This window comes from Rhincodon typus, chromosome 8 (genome assembly GCF_021869965.1).
Source record: "Rhincodon typus isolate 14 chromosome 8, sRhiTyp1.1, whole genome shotgun sequence".
Lineage (NCBI taxonomy): Eukaryota > Metazoa > Chordata > Chondrichthyes > Orectolobiformes > Rhincodontidae > Rhincodon > Rhincodon typus.
Genome location: NC_063339.1, coordinates 54,258,119 through 54,283,118, shown reverse-complemented (window position 1 = coordinate 54,283,118; position 25,000 = coordinate 54,258,119). Strand labels below are relative to the sequence as shown.

At 38.3% G+C, this 25,000-nt stretch overlaps 1 protein-coding gene across 1 annotated transcript in view; it reads left to right on the top strand.

The window, feature by feature from the left end:
- Positions 1 to 25,000, top strand: part of baz1a (bromodomain adjacent to zinc finger domain, 1A) — a 65,191-nt gene that overhangs the window by 31,448 nt on the left and 8,743 nt on the right. Inside the window, exons 16-24 of the mRNA XM_048600426.1 lie at positions 5,563 to 5,693; positions 6,049 to 6,765; positions 10,100 to 10,266; positions 11,645 to 11,835; positions 12,966 to 13,114; positions 14,984 to 15,076; positions 19,365 to 19,612; positions 19,698 to 19,906; positions 21,914 to 22,404. Coding sequence (XP_048456383.1) covers positions 5,563 to 5,693; positions 6,049 to 6,765; positions 10,100 to 10,266; positions 11,645 to 11,835; positions 12,966 to 13,114; positions 14,984 to 15,076; positions 19,365 to 19,612; positions 19,698 to 19,906; positions 21,914 to 22,404 — 2,396 coding nt within the window. The remainder of the gene's footprint in view (positions 1 to 5,562; positions 5,694 to 6,048; positions 6,766 to 10,099; positions 10,267 to 11,644; positions 11,836 to 12,965; positions 13,115 to 14,983; positions 15,077 to 19,364; positions 19,613 to 19,697; positions 19,907 to 21,913; positions 22,405 to 25,000) is intronic.

Sequence of the window (25,000 nt, the reverse complement as noted above, 5' to 3'; positions counted from 1 at the left end):
TGGATCCGCCCTTTTTGAGTTCCTCTGAAGGTGGAATTCTTTCCTTCACCCATTGCAGACAGAGCAGCTTATGCAGCACGTAGGAGAGTGTAGTAATCTACGAGGAATGGACTTCTACCTCACCACACAAGAGGGAGCAAGAGAAGTGGAAGTTTTCTGTTTGCAAACTGGATGGTTCATACACTGACCTTTATTCTCAATGCTGTTTCCCTATCCCTTGGCTAGGGTGACTGGCCACTATGACCTAAAAGCTTGATTCTTCTGGGAGAAATTGTTCACCCTTCTGAACTGTACTCAGTAGCTAAAAATGTTTTATCTGGTGTGTTATAAACATTCTATCATTTAATGTAACAAAGCTCTTTCTGGGCACTCAATTGCAGTCATATGTTTTCTTAGGCATTTGTCCCTGTTCCAGATGACTTTCTTTTCTGTCTTAAAAGAAACTGCATTCATACAACTGACCCACATCAGCCTGCGCTAACCGAGTATATGAATGAAATCTTGCAGTAGCAAGGGCTTTGGTACTGCGTGTAGCCCCTGCCTTGTGTGTTTAAAGCAGGATAGCTGTTAGATTTCATATTTTCCAATGACCGTCGAAGTCTGGTGGTAGATTCGGGTACAACTTTACTTCGGTACAACTTTGTTACAGCTTCAGATTTTATTTTCAGTAAGGTACAAAAAACGTCACATTGTATATAGCTAAAAGTTAGAGCACACCCCCAGCTTTGATGCGATTGGTTAGCAGTGCCTCTGTGGTTGGCTCTCTGATACAGGCTCTTAGAGATGGACAGGCTGGTGGTCCCCACCATGGTCATGATGTTTTCACAGACTTTAATGATAAGGGCAGTCATTTCTATTGCCTGAAACTGGTTTGAATCCTTTCTTTTGGTGCTTCTTTTTTTCTACATATGTCGACCATAGCTGTTATGGAATCTATGATTATGTGAAGAATCTTAACTAAAACCTACACTTAATATTGTTACAGGTTGATTAAATAATTCGAAATAATTATGTAGTGTAAAATATTGTTACCTGTCTAAGAAATTGCAGCTATGCATTCCATCCCAGCCAGTAACCTTGATTAAACAATCTTGATTAAACTCTACTTGCTGAGACTATGTTAAGAAAGTATTTTCCCAAAGCGTTCTGTCTACTGTCAGCCATGTTCTGCTGAGTTAGTTAGCCATTTTGTGCAGTTCTGTTAGGGCTACCCGTGACAGTGTCCTTGCATTGGACGTGGGCCAGTAAAGTTCAGAAGATTGGCTCATGGGCTAAGGAGGCTGTCTTATGAAATGCTGTCTTCTCTCCAGTTTAGAAGAATGTGAGAAGTCTGGAAACATACAATATTCTCAAGGTACTTGACTGTGAAAGCAAGAAGGGTGTATTTTTCCTGACTGAGATTAAGAATGTGGAGGCAGATTCTGAAGATAAGGGTGCAAGCATCTCAAACTTAAATGAGAAATTTCTTCATTCCGATAGAAGCTTGAAAATATTTTGAATTGTCTACTCCAGAGACCATAGGACAGGAGCAGAAGTAGGCTATTAAACAGGTGTCCACTGACATTCAGTGAGATCATGGCTGATAATCTAAACTCCACTTGCTCGATTAACTCTTGATTCCTTTCCTGATTTCAAATCTTTGTCTTGGTCGTGAATGTACTTGGCGACTCAACCTTGTCAGCCCTTGAATTCCATTGATTCACAAATCTTAAAATAAAACTTCCTCCTTGTTTGTCTTAAATGGGGTCACTGTTCTGAAACTAGTCCTAGATTCTCCCACAAAGGATAACGTCTTTGCATCTCTCTGGTTATACCCTGTAAGAATCTTTCAGTAAAGTCTTCTCTCATTCTCCTAAACTGCAATGAGTACAAACCCACGTACTCTAATAAAATTCCTTCATAACTACGATCAGCCTGTTAACCTTCTTTGGACTACCTCCAACACCAGTATATCTTTCCTCGGATAAGGGGCCCAAAATCTGTTCACAATATTCAAATTGTGATCTGACTGGTTGCTTGTGTCGATTGAGCAAGACTTCAGTATTTTTATACCCCATTCCCTTTTGAAATAAGGCCAGTGTTGTATTTGTCTTCCTAATTGCCTGCTGAGCTTGGATGCTAGATTTTTAAAATTCATGCACTAGGGCTCCAAATCCCTATCTGCTGCAACTTTTAGTAGTCTTTCCCCATTTAAATAACCATTCCTCGCTGCTTCTCACCGAAGTGCAAAACCTACATTTTCTCATTACATCTGCCAAATTTTTGCCCATCAGCTTAACTTCTCTGTTTTCTGTTCCCTGAATGTTTGTGTCATCTCATGACTTGCTATCCCACCTGTCTTTGTCAGCCCAAAAACTTTTCAATCCATTTGAAAATAATTGAAGGCTGAGACTTTTTTGGTGTCTTGGAATTGAGCAGAGAGTAGGTGAATAACTCCTGCTGAGCAACAGCTTAGTGATGTGGTCTACTCTTAAATCTGACCTGTTCAGATATTATGACCAACCCATGGAGTTGGCTGTTCTTGAACCTAAACCACCTGGCTCAGAGGTGGGGACACTAGAGCTCCACTACTCTTTTCAACTCTACTGTACATTTATGATTATTGTCATAAGTGTCTTCCCACAAAGTGGTTTAGTGAACTGAATTAATATGGCCCCTCTTACCTGAAGCAAAGATTTTCTAACTTGAAGTTAGACCACTGTGGTTGCTTCTGTAATTGAGTAGTAGGTGATTTCTCATGGATTAATTTATAAAAGCTAGCATTGATCTCAAGCGCACAGTCAAAAACAATCTTAGCCGTTTGGGTCCTTTGTGAAGTATCGGAGAAAGTCCGTGCAACTAGAATATGACTATTTATGGTTGTTGGAAATTGAGCTTGTTGGAAGCTCTTACTTTGTTTTTTTTTAAATGTTAAATCTGACTGTCCTGTTTTGACCATGCTCCTGATTCTATTTCTACTCCATCTCTTGGTTTTAAGATTTATCCTGTTTGTTAATTTTTTTTTCTCCGTAGATTTGGGGTACATAATTGTTATTTTACTTCACTCTTATTTCATAGTGACAAATAATTTGGACTGAGCTATAACATTGAAGTGTTTAACTTTTTTATTGCAGTGAATATGTCACTAAGATCTGTTTGGGGGAGGGGTAACAAACTAATCTAACTATTAAGCAGTGTTTTTGTGTACCTCACCCAAATAAGTGCAGAGCCTAAACCAGGATTTGTGCTTACTAGCTTTGTTTAGTGTATTATAAAAATCTTGCCTTTACCCGTTTCGGTCCACAATCAATGATAAAAAGGGCTGTTTTAAAAGCCAAGGCTTTTAAAATTGCTGCACTTGTTAATGACAAGTAACCTGCTACTCATTGCAAGTGCTGTTCACAATGCTGTGTTCACATAGTAAAGAGTAGGTTTGTAGATGTGCTGGTGCAAAGGGTATGTAAGAATGAAACTCTGGCCCACAATAAGTAGCTTGTCTGTGGGCTGGTATGTCCTGACCTGCTGACAGCTATGACTCCCCCGGTAGTTGAATGGCTGTCGGGTGTGTTTGTTTGGGCAGAGGCCATTCAACTTCTGGAAGGGAAGATGTCTTTGCTTTGTAGTAAAAAGGCAACACAAGCCTCCAAACAGCTTATTTTCTCTCATCAGTTGTACAAGCTGTGACTGTAAATAAATCTGACAGCTTTATAATTGTGAATCAGTTCTCTGTGCCTCCTGCAAACAAGTGAAAATAGAAAAGGAAGCTCTAGAAGCAGTAATCTAATCAGTGAAAAGAATGTCTTTGCAAGCCTTTTGGGCACAGACCACAGCCTTTCCAGTCTTGCCCTCTGCTCAAAAGTGTGTTAGAGGAAATTTTGAGCATTGATTTGAATTGATTACAAAGACCTCATCTGTGCTTTGTCAACTTGAGTGTAAGCAACAAGTAAACTGGGGAATTTGTGGGTCTATAAAATTTAACTTCTGTGATGACTCCAGGCAAATTGGGGGACTTGATTTCCAATTCTAATCCAGCAAGGCGTAACCTCCTTAAGGAGGAGAAATCACATGTTCTTGCTCGTAACTACTATCATCTCATGAAAATGAATTGGATGGAATAAAAGTCAAATATTTGAGATTCTGGAAATTGGAAGTTAAAACAGATTCTACCAGAGAAACTCCGCAATCTGGAAGCATCTGCACAGAGTGGAGTGAAACTAATATTTTGTTACATCAGGACATGTCACCTTTAGAAAAGTGTGCAAGATATGTAGTGAATTCAATTGGTCTCATCCAGTGATTTGCCAAGTAGAGATGTGTTGGAGAAACTCGATAGGCCTGCCAACATCTGTGGAGAGAGTTCTGAAAAAAATCTTCTTGGACTCAACATTAACTCTGTTCCCATCTCCACAGATGTTTCCATACTCCAGTCTGTGTGCAGCAGTGACTTCCAGAATTTGAAGTTAGTGTTGGCACGCTAATCAGCAGAATATGAACAACTGTGGGCCTTGCAGCTCAGAGGGAACATTGGTTATGATCTGATCTTGTTGGTGGGTAGGCAAATGGCCTTAGTGACATTGTCATTGGACAAGTAATTCAGAAGGTCATATGGTGGAATATGAAATCGGTAAACTCTGGAATTCTGAACTCTCTTTTAAAGGAAGGAGATTGCTCTATTTTCCTGTCCTTGCCCAATGTAGTTGACTTTTAACTGCTATCTGAAGTGGCTTAGCAGACCATTCAGTTGCATCAAACTGGCAAAAGATTTCAAACGAGTGAAACCGGATGGACCACCTGTTGCTAACCTAGGCATGGGAAACGACAACAGAAGTACATTGATTTTTGACGCAGTGACACACAGTACAATCACCCTCGAACACTTTTGTAGGAGTACGTACTTCAAATGGTCTGCAGCATTTCTCGTAGGCAGCTCATCACCACCTTGAGGGGAATGAAAGGAGAGAAACAAATCCTGGTCCAGTGATGCCCATATGAATTTGAAACAACTGAGTATTGGAAGTTACAGTACCAAGTGGATAGGTTCCCAGAGCTTGTATTTAACCTTCATTGAAAGACTGGAGCAAGCCACTGGAAGAAAGATTGGGGTGGGAGCAAGGTGGTCAGTTAAAATGGCAAATGACTGACTCTGACTCTGACTCTGGGTGATGCAAATTGAACTAGGCTGTTGTAGAGGAGAGACTACATTTTGAACAGTGAATTGAAAAGTACGAGTAAATCACTATTGTAGTTGGTGTTGCTGGAGCTCTGGATTGTGGGAAAGGAAGAGGAGACAGGATTTTTTGACTATTTGAGGCTGTAATATGGATTTATGAACTCTTCATTGAATTGAAGGTTTTGGGCACCATGCAAGAAATTGGAGTTGAGACCCAAGATCAGAAATTTATGTAATCACAGGGCAGGCTTATCTATTCCTCTGATATGTTACTTATAACGAGCGATGTTTGTTTGTGTTCACCAAATGAAATGTGACTAGTACAGTACTCCAGGAAGAAGAAAACATTAGTATGGGAAGATAATAAAGGCTTTTTGGTTACTTCCTTGTAAATATGTATTTTTCTTTTGAAGTGAAGAGGGTACAACTCAGGAAGAACTCGATACCAGCACAGAGAGCCGCGAGTCTGTTCACAAGGAGAGAGGCCATGATACAGCAACAGAAGATGAGGAAGAATTGGGATCAAGTAAAAAGAATCAAAAAGGTTGAAAATCAAATAACTATTTCCTGTCTTGATGCTTCCTTTTCCACTTTGACATGCCTAGGAAAATGTTTTAAGTTCAGTTTTAAAAGTACTTGCACTGCAGCAAATCTATATATGCATGGTAAATACGCATGGCACTTTTTTGTAATTGGCCACTTGTTTGAAAGGGAAATTTAAAATAGGATAAGAAAAAGGCATTTCTGTGATTTAGGAATAGTTAGAACTTTAGTTGATGAAATTAAGGGTGGGCATTATGCCGAATGGTACCTCCTTGCTATAATGTGTCATTCAATCTGTTGGGACTGTGTATTTTGAGTTTTATTAGAAGCTTTTTAACTTTTGTGTGTATACATAGGAAAGAAAACTCAAGTTGGGTTTAAAAGTGTCCAGAATCACGAAGAAATTGAAGAATCTGTGGTGGAGAGGAAAGAAATCTTAACTCCAGAGGAAGAAGAAGCTTTGAAACATGATCAGCAGAGAAAGGAGAAAGAACTTGGAGGGAAAATTCAAAATGCTACATCCTGCACCAATATTCTTCCTTTGGGGCGTGACCGTTTGTACCGTAGGTATTGGGTCTTAAACTCTGTGCCTGGCTTGTTTGTGGAGGAAGACTATGAAGGTTTGATGGAGGACATGTTGCAGCCTTGTCCAGTCAAAACTCTAAGTGAGAACTTAGAGTCTCAGGGAAACAAACTTTATGATAAACCACAAGGCAGTGAATCCTCAGGGAACAGAGCGTCAGGGAAGATGGACCCAAAACAGCATGAGCCACATAACAGAAATGTTTCTCAGGACCAAAACTCTTCAGTTTCTCCTTGGCAATCATTGCAGCCATCTACCTCAAACCAGGACCAAATTCTTGATCCCAATTGTACAGCAGAGTTGCACAGGCCAGTAAACAAGCCAAATCGATGGTGTTTTTACTCATCACCAGAACAATTAAATCAACTGATTGAAGCACTTAACTCAAGGGGAAATAGAGAGAACTCTTTGAAAGAAACTCTTCTCCAGGAGAAAGTCCGATTAACTGAGTTGCTTACTAACTTTCCTGTGGAAAGATTCAACATTCCAGGTAATGCCTTTTATTATAATGGCAGTTATTTAGCTTCAACACATTCTTACAGGTCAGCGTCAATATTGTTACTGGGGCTTGGTGGTACAGTACTTAAGCATTGCTGAAAAAGATGCCTTTTTGTTGAAGCTTTTTGACTTGCTTTCATCAGGGCCTTTAGCAAGCTTACCAATTAAATGGGGAAAACAATACTTTATACTGAGAGGAGGGTGCTAATTGTTTGGCACATGGATTCTAATTGATAGAGGTATTGTCATGGTGAATGCCAAGTTGATGATTGACAAACTGCTGGCTTTGTTTAAATTTAACCCAGGCAGCTTGACCCTGCTCTTGGCATTGCCCTGAGAAATGAACCAGCAAATACCATTGCTCATTTTGAGTCACTGTGGTGGCATTTAGTCTGCATGCTCTTTCCGTTAAACAGCAAGGCCCTGTGTAGTATTAAATATAGTTTCTAGTATATCCAAGTACAGCACATGGCTGGTCCTAAATTGGTTGTCAGTTTAATACTTCTCTTATGCTGGACCATGTTTGCTGCCTTATCCTATTGTGGAATTGCACCAAATATTGTAAACTACAGCAAGGAAAGTACTGACCATGACTAACCAGTGCATACTTGGAACAATCAGCCAAAGAGTTGCGATGTCTGATACAATCTACTGGTTTTGGACATATAGCCTGCATACCTGGCATCACACCAGCACTGTAAATCACATACTACATTTTCCATTTGTGTTAGGCAGGATTTTTTTTTGCCTTGATGGCAGCATCCTCTTGTGGTGTTGCACAGTAGCAACATGGTGCACTTGTTCAAACAAGTCCTGAAAGGTGCCCAGTCTCTTGGTTTATGTTAGAATAGTGGGGTATTTGAAAATTTTGAGCAATAGGTGAAGCCAGCTGTCTTTTGCTATTACCATGTAGTAATAAGAATGGTGTTTGCTGCTAATAGGCTGCTGCTTTCAAGCCAAAAAGGCATTGTGCCTATTACAGTGTTAAAGATATGAGTTTCAGTGCTGGTTGATGTCGGGAATGGAGGTAATACATTGTGTAGACTGAAAGGTCATAGGAAATAGCGCATCCCTTGGTCCGTATGCAACAAGAAAGCTATTGATTTGTACCTATAGCTTCCCAAAATTAACAAGTGTCCAAAATTAGTTGCAATTATTCATTGGGCAACATCTACTGGATAATCTTCAATCTGTGAAGATTAAACTGACCAATTTAGGATTGTCAGTCCAGCATAGCGTTGTACACTTGTGTACTAGAAGCTAAGTATTCATACACAGGGCACTGTTCTTTGCAAACGAAAAGATGCACACATCTGTACCTGTTTTGACCCAAAAAGAGAGGTGATGGCTGTTTGCTGGTTGATTTCTCAGGGCAATACCCTGACTAATTGGAGTCCTCCTGCCTGTTTCAATGTACATCAAACCTGGTAATTAATGTTTTCTCCATGATAATGCCTCAAAAATTAGCACTGTCAATTAACATTGTACAAGTGTTGGTTTCTCTTAAATTGGTATTCTTTCAGTTTGTTCTGATGAGTACAAGGTGAAAAGCTTCAACAGTGTCTCTTTTAGCAATACTGAAATACTATGCATTTTCATTTTACCTTTTGAAAAGCAACAGAATGAGTGGGTACTTTTTGATAAGCAGAGTAAGAGTAATCAAAATTTGAGGTAATTTGTAATTCTCTATTAGCATTTTTTTATTTTGTGAGAAAAAAATTGTGCCTATGGCATTTCAGTTACTTAGAATAAGGCTTCTATGTTCAGGGCAGCCGCACTGATTGATTTTTTTATTGCAGTTTTGTTCTAGCTTTTACATGTGATGGGTTATTTGTCTGATGGTGAAACATGAATTTTTTAAATGGTCCTTTTTTGTCTAGCTGCGTAATGTTCAGATTTCAATGGCTAGCCTCATTCTGAAAACTTAGATCTTTTTAAAATGTAATCCTGTTATCTTTGGTTATATAACCAAATTACCAAAAGTGAAAACTGCAGCTAAAAGCTGCATTCAGTGTTGTATATTAATGTCACCCATTCAAACAACTTAGAGTCATAAAATCATACAGCACAGAAACAGGCCCTTCAGTCCAACTCTTCTATGCTGACCAAGTTACCCCTAACCAAACTGCTCCCACTTGCCTGTGTTTGGCACATCTCCCTTTCTAAACCTTTCCTACTCATGTTAAAGCAGAACCGACTGTACATGTTCCATCAACGTGAATTGGCTGTAACGTAATTGACAAATAGGGAAGCACTATTTATAAAAGGTTGGATATAACGCAATTCCATTGGTGCACGGAGGAGTAGGCGTTAACATCACCTGATCGTTTCACGGGCTTTGTCGCGAAGTGCTTTGAGGTACAGTACGACCATGCCCCCCTCCCCCCGCCCCAAATCAAGTTGTCTTAACATTTTTCTATGTAAAGCGTTAAATTTACTTCTATTTCATTATAAGGTATAATTTGAACATTTACTCAAATTGTGCTATCCTTCATGTTAGGCTTTTGAATGGGTGTTTTTTTATTATTTGAGTGATCTGCTCCTAATGCCACTTTTCTCATAGGCCCTGTTATTTCTGTAGCACAGTTTTTGATAAAGCAATGTTGCACAAGAATGCAACTGTCATGTAGCAGAATGGACTGCGTCTGTCCAGATGTCCTTTTAAACATTGTAGTTGTACCTGCATCTGCCGCTTCCTCTGGCACTTCATTCCACGTACAAACTGTCTTCTGTGTGGAAAAATTTGCCCCTTGGGTCCTTTTTTTTTTTTTTAAATCTTACTTGTCTCATCTTAAAAATATGCTCCCTAATTTTGAACTGTCCCCACCCTGGGAAAAAGACCTTTTGATATTCACCTTATCCATGCCCCTTGTTATTTTATAGGGTCACTCGTCAACCTCCTTACAGAGAACTTAAATAGTCTCTTCTTGACCAGTAATCCTGTAGGTGCTTAGTGAGTGATAACTAATGAGCTCAGATTTCTTTATGGGAGTACTTGCTTCATTATACCTTGTATAATATCATCCAGTTTATGAAGTAAATGTGCAATGCCTTAATGTGTCCACTATTTTCATTTATTTTTCTGATTTTAATACTGGGATTTTACAGATGCAGAGCTACAACAGTTTAGTTGTTTTAGTATGTAAATGGATCCACTGATTTGTGATGGTGTTGTTGGGGTAGGGTTGAACATTTATTTTCTTCAAGAAGCAATGTTATCTTGCACCTGGGGCAGATGAATGTTGAAGAGATAGGGTGGAGGGGATAATGGAATGGTTTGCTAATATGGATAGCACACATCAAGCCAATACAATACTGACTTGCAGATAAGGCTCCAGAGGAGAGCAAGAATGTTCGAAATACTTCAAAAGGCATTCCGACCACACATGACACTTCCCTAATATCTGCTGAGAAGCAACTTGAATTGCGATTGAAGGATCTGTTGCTGGATATTGAAGATCGAACCTGGCAAGGAACTCTTGGAGGAATAAAAGTATGCATTATTTTATCGGAATGAAATGCTATTACCGAGTTCGGAATTCTTTTCATTATCTGTTGAGAATTTTGTTTAAAGGGTATTTTCTGTGCAATTTTCTTAAATAACTTGAAACAAACCTGATCAAAGTTTCTTATGCTACTTACTAGTTGAATCCTTAGCTTCACCCTTTCCTCTTTTGTATTCATTGTAAATATTGATTTGCGGGAGCACATTGCCAGTTGAGTTCTCAGTTGAATTTTAGAAAAGCTAATGAAGAGAAAGCTGGTAAATAGGCTTACAGGCTTTGGGAAGAGGTGTCCCCTCTTTTACTCCATGTTGTAATGTTAGTAAAATTGATAAATTATGATCCCTGAATTAGTCTGACTCCTTGTTTTAGCACAGCGACTGAGCACGCTCAGTCATTTTTAAAACAGGTTGCTGCTTCTCTCCCACTACCATCCTAGTCCATGACTTCGTGAAGTTCAAGTCGTGAGCAGGAAGGCTAAGGTGGAAGTCTTGTTCAAAAATCCAGTTTACCCACTTCTTACAAGTTGGCAAACAACATTAATGATTTAAAGTTTTAATATTAAAGTTAAAAATCAAGAACATCCACATTCATGGCTTTGTATAGGAAAGTGATTTTCACTGATTATGTTTCGTTTAGCACACTGTTTTGTGTAAATACATTTGAGTTTAAATGTGGGATAGCTATAATGGAGAATGGAATGGGTGGAAAGGGGGGTGGGAAACAAAAGTAATGAGCAATAGACTTTGTAGGGACAGGACAACTTAAAATGAGTGAAATCAAGAATAAAAAGACAGATGTCAACTTTTTCCAAACATGGCATTTCAGGAGTGGATGTGGAGAAAATTGGAATTTAAATTTCATTTGGAATTTAAATATGTGGAGCTGCATATTTGTTTAAACTGCAGGACCACAATATATGACAGAGCTTTCACCTAAAGAAGAGAGGTTTGCATAGGACGATGTATCAAGTAAAACATGTCTTTTTCTTTTTGAAAAATATTTTACCATATTTACTGCAAACCAGTTTTTGTTTCAAGTTTGTCATTGGAGCTTGAGCTTGCTTTGGAAAGCAATTGGTAATCTCACTTAGTCACTTAGGAACTGGAGAGTTAAGTGCATTTATGGGTAGTTCAGCTGTGTTTTAGTTATGCGTAGATCTAAAATTTAGAGGAGCTGTGACAAAAGGAAGTGTATCCAGTTTTGGAAATTTACAACGTACATGTGCTTCCTCCAATCATACTTTGTGGTGTACATTAATTTTCATTACTAAATTTTATATCTAAAGACCTGAGTTGTGACCTTGGCCTGCAACAAGTATATTCATTTGTTTGAAGTAGAATGCCAAACAAACATTTCTTTGAGCAGGTGATGGAGCGATATGCTTGGCGAGAAGCATTAGAAACTCAACAGTATGAATTGTTGACTGGAGCAACTTCTGCACAAAATGGTATTCGAATACTAGAAAATGGTTTTAAAGAAAATGGAACTGTTAAATTCGAGGGGGAAGAAGCAAAAGACGTTGAAGGCATGAACAATAGATATAACTCTAAAGACAGGTATAATAAACATGTTTTGAGTTGAAATTCTGCCTGAATACTTGTCCTCTAATAAGTGAAGTCAAGAATTAGAGGGTCACTATTCTTTCCTTCCATTTCAATTGAGTAACATCGGATTGAGCATATCTGAAATATTGCATGGCGTGACCGGCAAGCACAGGTGCACCCTGGTGCGAGCCTAACTCGTCATCTTAACATATTTGACAATGTCTCTTCAAGTGATGTGTTTTTGTAATGTTTACTTGTATTGAAATGTTGAGAAATTTTGGGGGGTTCTATTAAATAAAACATTTGTGGGTTTCCTGAAACCTGTGGAGTTCTGGATTAGCAGAATGACGTTGATCTAATAGTCTGATTATTGCTTTCACTATACTTCAAATGTTTCCAATTCAGGCTGAATTGCTGCCTTGGCAAAGAATTTCACTATGCTCTCCAGTGTTGTGATTTTTCCCTGTTCTCCTCAGACTAGTATCACAATTCAGTTATTCTGCATTTTTTTACAGACCTGTTATTTCATGTTCTTAAAGCATATGCATTGAGCTTTGTTGTGGTGAACATGTGTTAAGCTCTTAACTAAGTATGTTCAGTTTTTTTAGGCTCACTTATACCTTTTTACACTGACATAACATTACAAAATAAAACATGAATTGATTTAGCTTTATTGTTTGTACTCAAATGAGTACAGTGAAACGTACAGGATGCAGTACACCTTGGGTACATGCACCATCTCAGGTACGAAGTTACCTAGGTATAGATACTTATTTTAAATTCTTAGGAAACAAAAAAAAATTAGGAAATTAAAGAAATAAAGGGTCCAATATTATAGATCATAGGAATAGATTAGAAAAATAGACAAATAAAAAGTTCAGAATATCAGTCTGTGACCCAGTCCATGCCTGTACCTAGCCTCAAGGGAGACCTTCACCACCTCACCTCCACCTGCGCCAGACCCACAAATGTAGGAGTCGCTCCCCTTTAGGTGCCATCTCTTTGCTGCTGGGCCCACACTCACCATGCAGCCATGACTTCCCCTTAAGCTAATCAAATTTAATTAATGTGTTTTGCAATATGGTGCTCAAAAAATTTGTGATAGGCTGACACTGACTAATAATTTTTGGTTTATGATTCAGGCCCTTGGATTCCAAGACCGAAATGAAAAGTTCCACGTCCACCAGCACCAGTACTCCACAGCACGTAAACTCTGTGGTGCGTTACCTGGCTATTGCTTTGCTTCAGTTGGAGCAGGGAATCGAGCGCAAGTTCCTAAAGCCACCTTTGGGTTGGTATTTTAATTTAAAAATTCAATGAACAACTTGTTTCTTTTTCAAATCTTCAATTTGCCTAAGTCACTGATTTTAAAAACTGGAATCACATACCGTTAACAAGTTTACCGGGGACTTGCAAGGGATGCCCAAGATAATTACTTTTATCAGTCATTTTTTCTGTTGCGGTATAACAAAATACAATTGAAGGCTAACACTGCACTTATTTTTCAGTTGGGAATAGTAAAGGTTGATGCCTTTATCAGGATATCGCAGTGATATTTACAGAAACTGGTGCATCATTTTGGAAGATGGCTTTTGCTTATCAGTAGAAAGTTGCTAAATACAACTGTATTTATGTTTGAAGTGGCCCTTCCAAAGGGAGCAGGATCACGTTGGATATGAAACTGTTCCTGTGGCGCATTAATATTCATTCAGTGCTGTTTGTATAGATAATTGCTCCTAAGCTTTTGAACTGCAGTTCTTAGTTAAGATATGACTTTATAAATGACTGTTTAAACACCTTGCGTTCTTTATACTTTTGGAGTGTCTGTTAAAGCTGATTTTCTTTGATAGCCATCAGTTTAACCTGAGCTTAATTTCACAATACCCTGATGGCACCCTGTCAATTTAACCCACATTTGGAGAGTGCTGATTGAATCACTCAACATGACAGTGAAATTCTGGATTCTGGCCCAACAATGGACTACTTTTTGTATTTTGCTAAAAAAAATTTTATGCTTTCGTATCACGTCTTCCTCTTTCCTGATTTTAGAACAAGTCATTATTCCTTTAAACATTTAAGCATGGTGTGTTCTGCCTCTCCCTTTCAGTCGAATAGTGTGGAATGTGTTTCTATGACTTTTGTAGTCTCATGCATTCTTGACGTGAGCTTTGACTCCCAGCCCTATAAGATAGAGATCAACAGAGCAGGTAACTTGATCCAGGGATCCACATTTCTCTGGGACAGGAACCAGCACCTGTTGTCTATTCTGGTTCTGGCCTTGCACAACTTAAAATTGTGACTGTTAACTCGTAACTTATTACTTAATTGGCTCTTCAGAATAATGATCAGACCATCTCTCAACAATGCTTCTCTTGTATGTTCTAACGGGTTTTTAAATCTTTGGTGATTTGGATGCTTCAAATTGGGAATTTAGTGGTCATTTCTGTGCAGTCTTTATAAAACTTGTGTCATCTACCATTGAAAGAAATCAAAACGGCACACAGTATTGCAGCTGATGACTTGACAAAATATTTCGTATGAATAATTTAAATATAAAACACAGACTTTGGTTTGACAGCTGCACTAACTAAAGTTTCTAAGCCCTTCATATTCATGCATCTTTAGGGAATTATATACCAGTTTGCATCCTCATGAAATTAAACCAGGCTGAAAGGCTTCCACAGTTTAAAAAAAGTCTTCTAATCCAATCTCATAATGCTTGGTAAATAATTGAGCAAGATAGCTTCTGTGCAATTGCAAGTCAGAAGAAAACGTTTTCTGTAAATTCAAGTTGATAGTACTATGTATTGTTTTACATAAAATAACATGCATTACGGAATTCTGATTAACAGAAATGATGCAAATATTTAATTTCTGAACACTCAACTCCAATACATCTCCCAGCTTTTGATGGAATGCCTAAGTTGCAAAGCCAGTTAACTTAATGTATTAAGACTATGTAAAGGTTTTTGTTATATAGTATCAACATTATCGTGCATCGTATCTGAATCTTCAGCTATACTGTAAAGATCTGTACTGCTAATTTAACTGAATGGTATTCAAATCAGCAGACCGGTTACTGCGGTTAGTTAAGTTCTGCATTTTGACTTTTAACATGATTAAACTTTCTTAAATTTTGAAATGCTTTAACTTCAAACAGGAGATTCCGATGATCTAAAAAAAGAACAGAAAGATAAAAAGAGGAAAGATGATAAGAAAAAGAGAGATGAAGATCAGTTCAGTGAAAAAGATGGTGTGTATTTCAAATGTATTGAGTCACTAGCTAAGAATGCTAAAAATGTTGAAGTATAAATGTTTTGCTTAAACTTGGCAATGGAAAGTTGCAACTGTAATAAGCATTCATTAATGAGGCTTTGAAGTGTTTGGTTGCTTGCAAATGAAAGTAAAATAGACTCCTTCATTTTGTTATAACAAGGTGCGGAGCCGAATGAACACAGCAGGCCAGGCAGCATTAGAGGAGCACAAAAGACATTTTGGGTCTGGACCCTTCTTCAGAAATGGGGGTGGGGGAAGGGGACTCTGAAATAAATAGAGGGGGAGGCAATGATGGAAGGTGGATAGTGGAACCGACAGTGGAGAGAAGACGGACAGGTCAAGGAGGCAGGGATGAAGCCAGTACCAGTGAGTGTGGGTTGGTCAGTGAGGAGGTGGTTGTTAGGCCATCCATAGATAATGGCACCAAAATGCTGCATGTTCAGAGGGAGGTAAAATGTGAGAAATCCATTTTGCAACTAGAATGGTAATCTAACTTTTTTCAGACATGCTGATTGGAAGATTATTTTTGGATGGTACTGTCTTGTCACTGTCACATATGTAGCCATTGTTTACTGTTAAAATTTCAGCGAATGGTGGTTACAATCCTTAACTGAACTGTATTCATCAAGTTAATACATTAAAAAAATGAACTATTTGCACTGGACATCTGTTAACATTGTTTTTGGCATATTGGTTTTGTGGCTGACCGTGCATACAGGTCCTTTTGAACATGTTAAGAACTCACTTCTGAGCTCTGACATGGCATGGTTGTCTTCATGATTTTTGTTGCTTTGTGAATTTGTTTAATATGCAGCATTAATGTAATCATGCAAGTTGAACAGAAATGTAAGCCTTCTGTCACCAGGGAGCTATAATGTAGATTCATGTCTGGACTACATAGTGCTATATGCTTGGACTTTAGCTGAGAATCAAAAAGGGGGTGGGAGTGGAGAAAGGTTCCATGTAAAAATGAAAATGCTACTCCGTTAAAACAATACTCTAGTGTCACAAGATCAAGAGGAGCAATAGTTCCAAGTTAGTTAAGTATTCAATTAATTAGTGCTTTAGTGTTAATTAAACAGGTCAATTACTTTAAAATTAAACAAGTATTTCAAGTATTATTAATATGACAGGATTGCTGAATGTGACTTGAATGCAACACACTATTTAGTTACCACATAAGTAGTAAGTACTACCAAATACTGGAGCTCAGTTTCTGAGCTTGGGGAGTGGCAAGAGGTACTACATAGGAGAAGCTGAGATTTGTAGCTGACATATTTCAGAACATGGCCATCCTGCACCTGCTGAGCTCAGGAGAAGACAGTCATTGATCACGAGGAAGCACAACCTATTTGTGTGGCGCACTGAAACTGGTATTTGGCAGTTACCAGTGGAAAACCAGGGCAGCCAGAAGCATACCAGTGCACTGAGATGCTTGGTTGTTCAGTAGAAATTCACATGTAGGAATCTAGTTTAAAGAAGTTCCAGTCAGGAAGATGAACAGGTGTTTCTACAACTACTGATATAATCCCTGGATCACTTATCTCTGCAACATAAGGAGTTGGTCAATCAATAAGATTTATGGCTGATGTCTTGTTTTTAGTAGCCTTAATTCCACTTATGCCCCTGCCCCCACAACCCCTCACTTGCAGATCAAAAATCGGTTTAAGTCAGAAGATTTGTGACCCTCAGAAGAAATTGCTATTCATCTCTCTCTAAAATGGGAGCCCCCTTATTTTGAAGTTATAGCCATAAGATGTAGGAGCAGAATGAGGCTATTTTGGCCCATTGAGTCTGTTCTGCCAGTAAATCATGTTTGATGTTTCTCAAGCCCATTTCCTTACTAATCTAGAACCCATTAATCTGAGTTAACGACACTCAATGACTTGACCTCCACAGCCTTCTACAGCAGTGGGTTGCACAGATTCACACCCTCTGGCTGAATAAATCCCTCATCTCAGTTCTTTAGGGTCATCCCTTCACTTTGAGGCTGTGCGCTTAGGTTCTAGTCTCTCCAAGTGAAAACACCTCTGCATCCACACTCCATGTGTAGATTTGTCTCAAGGTGGAACGTCTTTTCAATATCTATCCTGTCAAGGCCACCCGGATTCTTTATATGTGGTTCAATAATATCACTTCTCTTGTGAATTCCAATATCTACAGGCTCAACCCCTTTTTCCTCGAAATCAACCTTGCAACCCTACTCTGAGCTGCTTCCAATACAAACAAGTCCTTCAAGGTGACCAAAATTGTATGTCATACTCTAGGTGTGCTGTCACCAATACACTATAGAGTTGTAGTAAGACTTCCCGTTTTAGCATTCAAGTTACATAAAAATAAAGGCTGTCATTGTTTGTCTTCCTGGTTACTTGCTGCCCTGCATGTTGACTTTGATTTGCATACAAGGGCACCCGGGTCTTGCTGTATGATAGAACTCTGCAGTGTCTCTGCATTTAAATAGTCAGTTTTTCTATTCCTCCTGCTGAGAATGACAACATTAATTTTTCTACATCACATTCATTAGTCAAATTTTGCTCACTTAACTTATCTGTATTCCTTTGCAGAATATCTTGCAACCAGAAATTGCTTTGCTACATTTTCATTTCATTTTCCCATATTTGGCTACAATACTGGCAGGCTCTTCATTCTAACTTGTATAGTGTTATGACACAGACTGACAGTTAAACCAAATCAGCTTTTTTGCTTCTATATTCACAGCACAGAATTAAAACCTTCCAAGACCCTCAAATTGACCAGTGGTTCCTAAGTGAACTTTGGGAATAACCAATCCCAGACTGTTAGTAATCAATTCTAATCACTGGGTTTACATTTTAAACAAGTGAATTAGTGTTTCAGTCACAATATAGTGACTTTAGCAAAACAAAATTAAACAAGACAGTGATATATATTATCTGTGAATGAAATCAAACTTTTTCAGCCCAATTTACGCAAAAGATAGATGAACAGTTATAAGATAAACCAAAGAAAATAATTGGCCAGATTACTGATGTGGTTTTCATAATTTTTTTTGTTTTCTTTAAATTTGCTATCAACCTTAGCTTTAGCCACTCATATTGTATCACTCGGTTTTTTGTTTCCTTAATGGAATACATATTTGAGAGTTTGAAATAAGTCAGTTGTATTCGTTTATATCTCTGATTCTCTCTTTTGCCAATGAGGATGGAAAAATGGAGAGAGAAATTTCAAGGTGAAGAACAGTGTTGAGTGGTATTCAAGAAAAAAGCAAACTGTACAAACATTTTTATTTTGGAATGCATGCGTGCTTATCCAAGGAGTGTTAAATATATGGTTGAGTTGCAGGGGGTCACTGCATGATGTAATGCAGTGAATAACAGAAACCAAGCTTTAAAACTCATCAGGGATTAAAATTAGACATTCCAAGCTATTGACAGGGATAGAACTTTGCTAAGATGTGTGCATGGAATGTCTTTAATTGGTATGTTTCTACCACAGAGCAAGGAAACAGTGCTGAATTACTTATGGGGGATGAATTGAGGCAAATGAATGTGTTTTAAAGGAAATACATTTATGTAAAGGTATAATTGGATTTTAAACCTTCTAGTTAACCAATTTAAATCTAATGGTTGAAACACCCAGCTGAGAGCCAGTTTTAATATTTGCAGCCTACTTGAGCTAATCCTTCTCCAACCAAAGATTGGTGATGAGGATGGTGAATGGCAAATATTTGGGTTGAAAACAAAGCATGAGGCATCCAAATGCCTGTAATATGGAGAAATAGAATTTGAAAGTGGTTTGCCATATGAGGTATAGAAAGACAGGCAGGGTGTTGAGTACAAAGCAACATTGCCTCCAATTATTTTTAAGTTTGAGCCTGGTTTGGTTGTTCTCAAAGGGCTCAGTCTTTGCACATGGCCTACGCAGAGTATTTTGGAATGCTGTGCAGTTCACGGGGACCAATAGGTACAGAGGACAAGCTTGTTCAGCATAAAGGTCTGATGTTCACATTCTTCAGAAAATTCTTGCCTGCTATTGTTTAAAATGGGGCTTCCAAGTCTTTTGTATTCTAGAGATTCTGTTGAAGTCATTTTTGATGTCATTTCAGAATTGACATGCTCTTAGTGAGCACTTGTTCAATGAAACTGCTATGTAATAGGACCTGCAAGTACAACATATCAAAACCATGTTAATATGGCTGGTATTCTGTGAAAAGACAATTTGTGAATTAAATTTTAGTTTTATATTCTGATAAGTGACCTAAATAACAGTTTTATGTTGCATTTTAGATGCTAGTGATGGTGGCAAAATACAGAAGACATTACTAGATCGCTGGAGAGAGTCGCTTGTGGCTTGTACTAGCTTAGCTCAGGTTTTCATTCATCTATCTACATTGGATCGCAGCATTGTGTGGGCAAAATCTTTGTTAAATGCTCGCTGCAAGATCTGTCACAAGAAAGGAGATGCAGAAAACATGCTGTTATGTGATGGCTGTGATAGAGGACACCACACGTACTGTTTGAGGCCAAAGGTTAAGGTTTGTACACACAATGCAGATTTATATACAAAATAAAATTTCGGCTACTCAGTCAAGTTTTTTGAAAGTTACCACTTTCTTTCAGATCATTCCAGAGGATGATTGGTTTTGCCCTGAATGCAGACCAAAGCAGCGGTTTCGGCGTCCAGTGGCCAGACAACGACCGTCATTGGACAGTGAGGAGGAAGATCTGGCGAAAGTGGAACGATTGGAAGAGGAGTTTATGGAAGCAGAGGATGAGCAAATGGGGACAATGGAACAACATGAAATTGAAGCCACTGAATTGGAAAAGAGGTATTAATTGTAAAATAATGTGATATTTTGCAGTCATTCTGTTGTATTTTAAGTATAGGTTCATTTAATGGGATAAGAAAATGCATCACAAGAGAAATTAAGATTATCCAACATTATTTCCCCCAGATGGCAACTGTTGCCCAGGTTTAGGGGCAAGTACTAGAACAGTTTAATTTTTGAATTAATTTCAATTATTAATTTTCCAATCAGTGGTGCCATCCACTTTAAAATCTTACTGTTGTTGAAATATGTCCCTTTTGAAAAAGCTTGGCAGTTGTAAGAAAATTGATTTTTGTGGAGCTAGATAATTGGAGTCCCCATGTAGGTTTTCTGAACAAGCTTGTATTAAGTTGATGGGCATGCATGGGGATGCAATCAGGTGGAGATGAGCTAAATAATAGCTGTGGGCTGAGAGAAGAGAGCTGCGTGTTTATTGCACTCCAGTAGATATTACTTTTAGTGCTCCACCGGAATTGTTTTATTAACAAGTGCCAATTGTTAGCTGCAGTGATTACAGGTAGCGTTCATCATTAATGACTTTTCCACGTGTACGTAGTTTTTTGAAAATGGGGTTGCATATGTTTAATACGAACATTATGCATGATACGCTCACATCTGCAAACCACCTTGCTCCTCCATTGGCTTCCCCTCCAATATATCAAATTCTAAACTCTCCTTGTTATGCAAATTGAAACATCCTTGTAAACATTTTCTCATTATTGCATAAGTTATTACTCTACAAATTTTGTGCAATGTATGCCCAGTGTTATAATCAAGCTTTCCTCAAATATATAATGCTAGTCCCAATAGTGGCTGCATAGAATTACATTTGATGCTTTCAGTCCCTGCAGCATAAAGATGCATGTGCACACAAGACCCAAATTTCACATTCGAAATTCTGAATATTTCGAGCAGATGAAGTTCTATAATCCTGTCAGTTAGAACTAGTTGAATCAAGGGATACAAGAATTTAACAATTAATGTTTCAACAGAATTAGCATTTACATATTAGGCAACCATAGATGCTTCCTGTTGTATTACTAATTAAATATCTGGCTAGTAGTTGTGTTCTTCCTCCAAAATTGGGTCAGCTTGTTCATACCCTTATCTCTAGCGTCAAAATCTACTTTTAAATGTACTGCACCAAGGCAGGTTGTTCTGTACTTTAAAACTTCTGTCTGAACAGGGGCAGAAGTAAGGGATAAATCTACAGAGACTGAGGTATTTCTTTATGAAATCCAGAATTTTATAACTGTAGAATACCATGCATTTTCCTTTTTTATGGAAAGCAAAGATTCATCTTTGCATCATAGAATAAGTTTTCATCCCCTTCAGCCTTCATTGGCTCTAAACTGCAACAGCAGCACTCAAATTTATGGTATTACCAAAGTCATGATTTTTCAGAAGAAATCATTACCAGTTTAGTAGGTAAGTAGCTCGGTGAGTCATCCTTACTCCTGGTAACTTGTCATGATACTTGTTTGTGTCAAACTAAGGGTCACCATCCTTGCATGACAAGGCCAGATTCTTAACAATCAACTTGTCGACAGGTTGGCCTAGTGTGCACTCCAAATTGTATATCAGCTGTTTCTGCTTTCCTTTAATCTCATTGTTGCTGGCCGCCACTATTTTCTTGATGCTTCCATCTGTGCTGTTTACTGTGCTACTTCAGTGTCATCAGTCACCTTTTAATTTACCAGTGAATATCTGAGGCCCTCAAAAAAAAAAAAAAAAAAAAAAAAATCCCTGGAATACTTTGAGTTACTTACAGGAATTGGTGTGCATGCCATGCCTGTTGTTCTGTACACTGCTACCTAACCAACTTCCTGTCCAAGCTTATGGATAGCCTTAAGTCCATTCACATGCATTATGATGTCTGTTTTGTGGGATCTGAACAAATGTCTTCTGGAAATTCTTCAGTTTGGTTGCTCAGATTGCTGCAAAGTTGAAACAGAGGAATCATTCCCATGTGTAAGTCATTTTGGTGTGTTCTGTTTCCTTAACCAGACGACCACGAAGAGGAAGACCTCGGCTTAAACTTCAAATCAAGGGCAAAAGAGGCAAATCCAAGACTGCAAAAAAGATGGGTAACCAGCACACAGGAAAAAGAAGATACACTCCTCGCAATCAGTCATATACTGCCAAATTAACTGCAGGTCCTGGTAGAAAGCGTGGCAGAAAACTGGGAAGGAAGCCAAAATCTGCATCAAATTCTGAAGTAAAACCACTTTCCCGACCATATCGTCATGCAAAATCCTGTCAAATCAATGAATCCTTCAGTGACGTGGGCACATGCCGTAAGCGACGAAAATGTCGGAAAATGGCTACCAGCACTCCTGAATGCAGCACTTCAACCTCTCTCAGTGTTAACCTTTCTGATATGGCCCTCTCGCAGAATGAACCCATAAGAAAAAAGAGGAAGTATACACGTCGTATACAACAGAACCCAACTCTGGTGGTTAAAACAGGCAAAAGGGGTCGAAAACGTAAATCTGCAGGTAAGTGTAAATTTTTGAACGTAGTTTGAGATGCTATGCAATGCATTTCACTAAAGTAAATTGGGTAAACATCTGATTAGAAATATTTTGTTTCCCAGTCTCAATATCTTTAATATGTCTTTCTTTTTAAAAAAAAAAACTTGTGCAGTGTCTTGGAAAACCAGCAAATAGAACCACAAAATGGATTTACCAGCATTGCTGCATTCTTATTTTCCCCAAGAGACTGGTATGTGAGGTTTATAATCAAGACTTTGTTTTGATTCTCCTAAAGTAATGGTATTGGTGGAAGCCTGCTAATTGTTCGTTGCAGTTAGCATAGGAACTCGGAGGCAATGAGTTTTCCAACAGTTAGTAACTTTTTTTTGTATGTAGAAGCACTTTGAATAAGTATTTTTCTAACCAACCTTGTTCAGAGATATTATTACACACCTCTGGAACAAGTGGGACTTGAACCCGGGTGTCTCAGTCCAGGGTGAGGGGCTGTACCAGGACACCGCAAGAGCACCCTTTTGAATAAGTATTGAACTCCATGCTAAATAAGGAGCACCTGTCCTAGTCAATCAAATCGATTTTATGGATATTAACTTGAGTAAATTAGAAAAGTCCTAATAGTTTTCATTTTCCTAAACTTAGAAGCGATGTTCACAAGCTTCAAAAGAAATTGACTTATTTTTGAAGATAATTAATTATTTAGTCTAGCTAAAATTGGATTTCAATGTTATGAAGAATCAAAGTTTTCTGTTCTGCTTTTCAAAATAAAAAGCTTCAAAAAACTGCAAATACCCAGTGCCAATTATCAGGAAGATTAAGGTTTTCAATGATGAATGTGTTGAAATAATATATTGGCTAGCCTACTCTACTCTCCTATCTTATTTGGTCAGCAACAATTGTATTAGAATAAATCTTAAAGTAAAATAAAAAGATTCTGTGAAGACTTCAAAATGGCCATAATTTGATTGGAAAGAAAGGTTTTGAGACTTTGAAAGTTGAAAATCAAAGCATTAAAGGAAGGAGAATATAAGTGAAGGAGTTCCCAAAAGTAGAGTCGTGTGATTTGAAGCTCTTGCACGAATAGTGGATCAAAGGCTGTTCATGGAGATGCACACATGGCCAGAATGAGTTTTTAGGTTCAGCAGCTGCAAGAAAATATTACTTGAAGTCCCAGAGGGATTTATGAATAAGGATTTTTCTTAATTTGCACTGGGTTGGGGGACTGGTGGGGTGAAGAAGGGAAACTAACAGAACAATGGGTTAGCAAAAGTGAAGTGCTCAACAAACTCTGATCTGGCAGCATCTTTGGAGACGGGTGCAGTTAATGTTTTTCAGTTCAAATATGGCAATATAAGCAAAACAAAAAGAATATGTCCATTTGATCCAGATTCACCTAAACCCTCAGAATATTTGCAATCATTGAAGCAGTTACCTAGTAGATTATTCTTATTCCTGGCTGTAAAGGTTTCCTTTTGCGATAGCAATTCTATACTTTGTCCTTTGCACCCTCATCAAAGCTTCTTTATATTTTACCAGAATGCTGTGTGGGCATGAAGTTTTATGTAGTGAGCTTTGCACTTGAATCCATATAGGCATCTCAAAAGCAATTACTCATTAAAGTCACACCATTAAAAATCTGTTTTCCCAGACATTGATTCATTTTCCTAAAAGGCAAGGAATAAACAGGCTAGATTTTCTGCATGGTTTTCTCTCCGTGGTTGCATTGCTGTTTAGAAGATGTTTGCCATCCCAAGTGTGACTTTGCTGACAATATTGGGAAACATGATCCATAGTTTGGGAGCTGCTGGTCTAAGACCTTTACAGTTTTCAAGCCTAAATTCTGATAGTCCATAGAGTTTGCAGAGGTTTTGGAATTTTCTTAGGCATGGAAGCTCTTAACTGTGGGCAAAGATTAGATAGGATATGATTGTTTCTTTTGAAATAGGTGTGATTTAATTCAACTGTGTGAAATTTAGTTGGGGTAAATAGGTGACATTGTTTATTTTAGTGGCGAGATCAGAAACCAGGGGCATAGATTTTGAACAAATTGGTAGAAAGATTAGGAGGGGGTGCTCATAGCCTGAAAGTGGTCAAAATGGGAGTTCACACTAAATCTTAGAATACTTGATTTTTCTTTTTGAAGAGCAATGAGAGCAGCAGGGTGAGATTAGGCTCAGCTTTGTGAGCTGGCACAAGTGTGGCGTCCCTCTTGCAAATTTTAGATAATATCTTAAACCTTTGAAGTGACTGACTCCTCGTTGACACTCCAGTTCTACATTCTTCAGCATAGCGGAACAGCGTTCCAGCATCTGCCATTTTGAACACTTTGACAACAATGCACTCAACTATCATGCTGCTAAACTCCAGCAAATGTTGTCCCAGCCTATTCAGTCTCTTGTAATGTACATCTCTCCCAGGAATTGGTCCACTGAATCTTTATTCATCCTTCTGACTTGAGTGATCTCAAAGAAACAAAGGATTTAAAGAAGGAACGTCCTGTCTAATTTTTCACTGTGACGTTGTACAGCCTGATGCATTCATAATGTGCACCTGTGCTTTGAAAAGTATATTGGGAATATATTGTCGTCCTTTTCACTAAATTTTG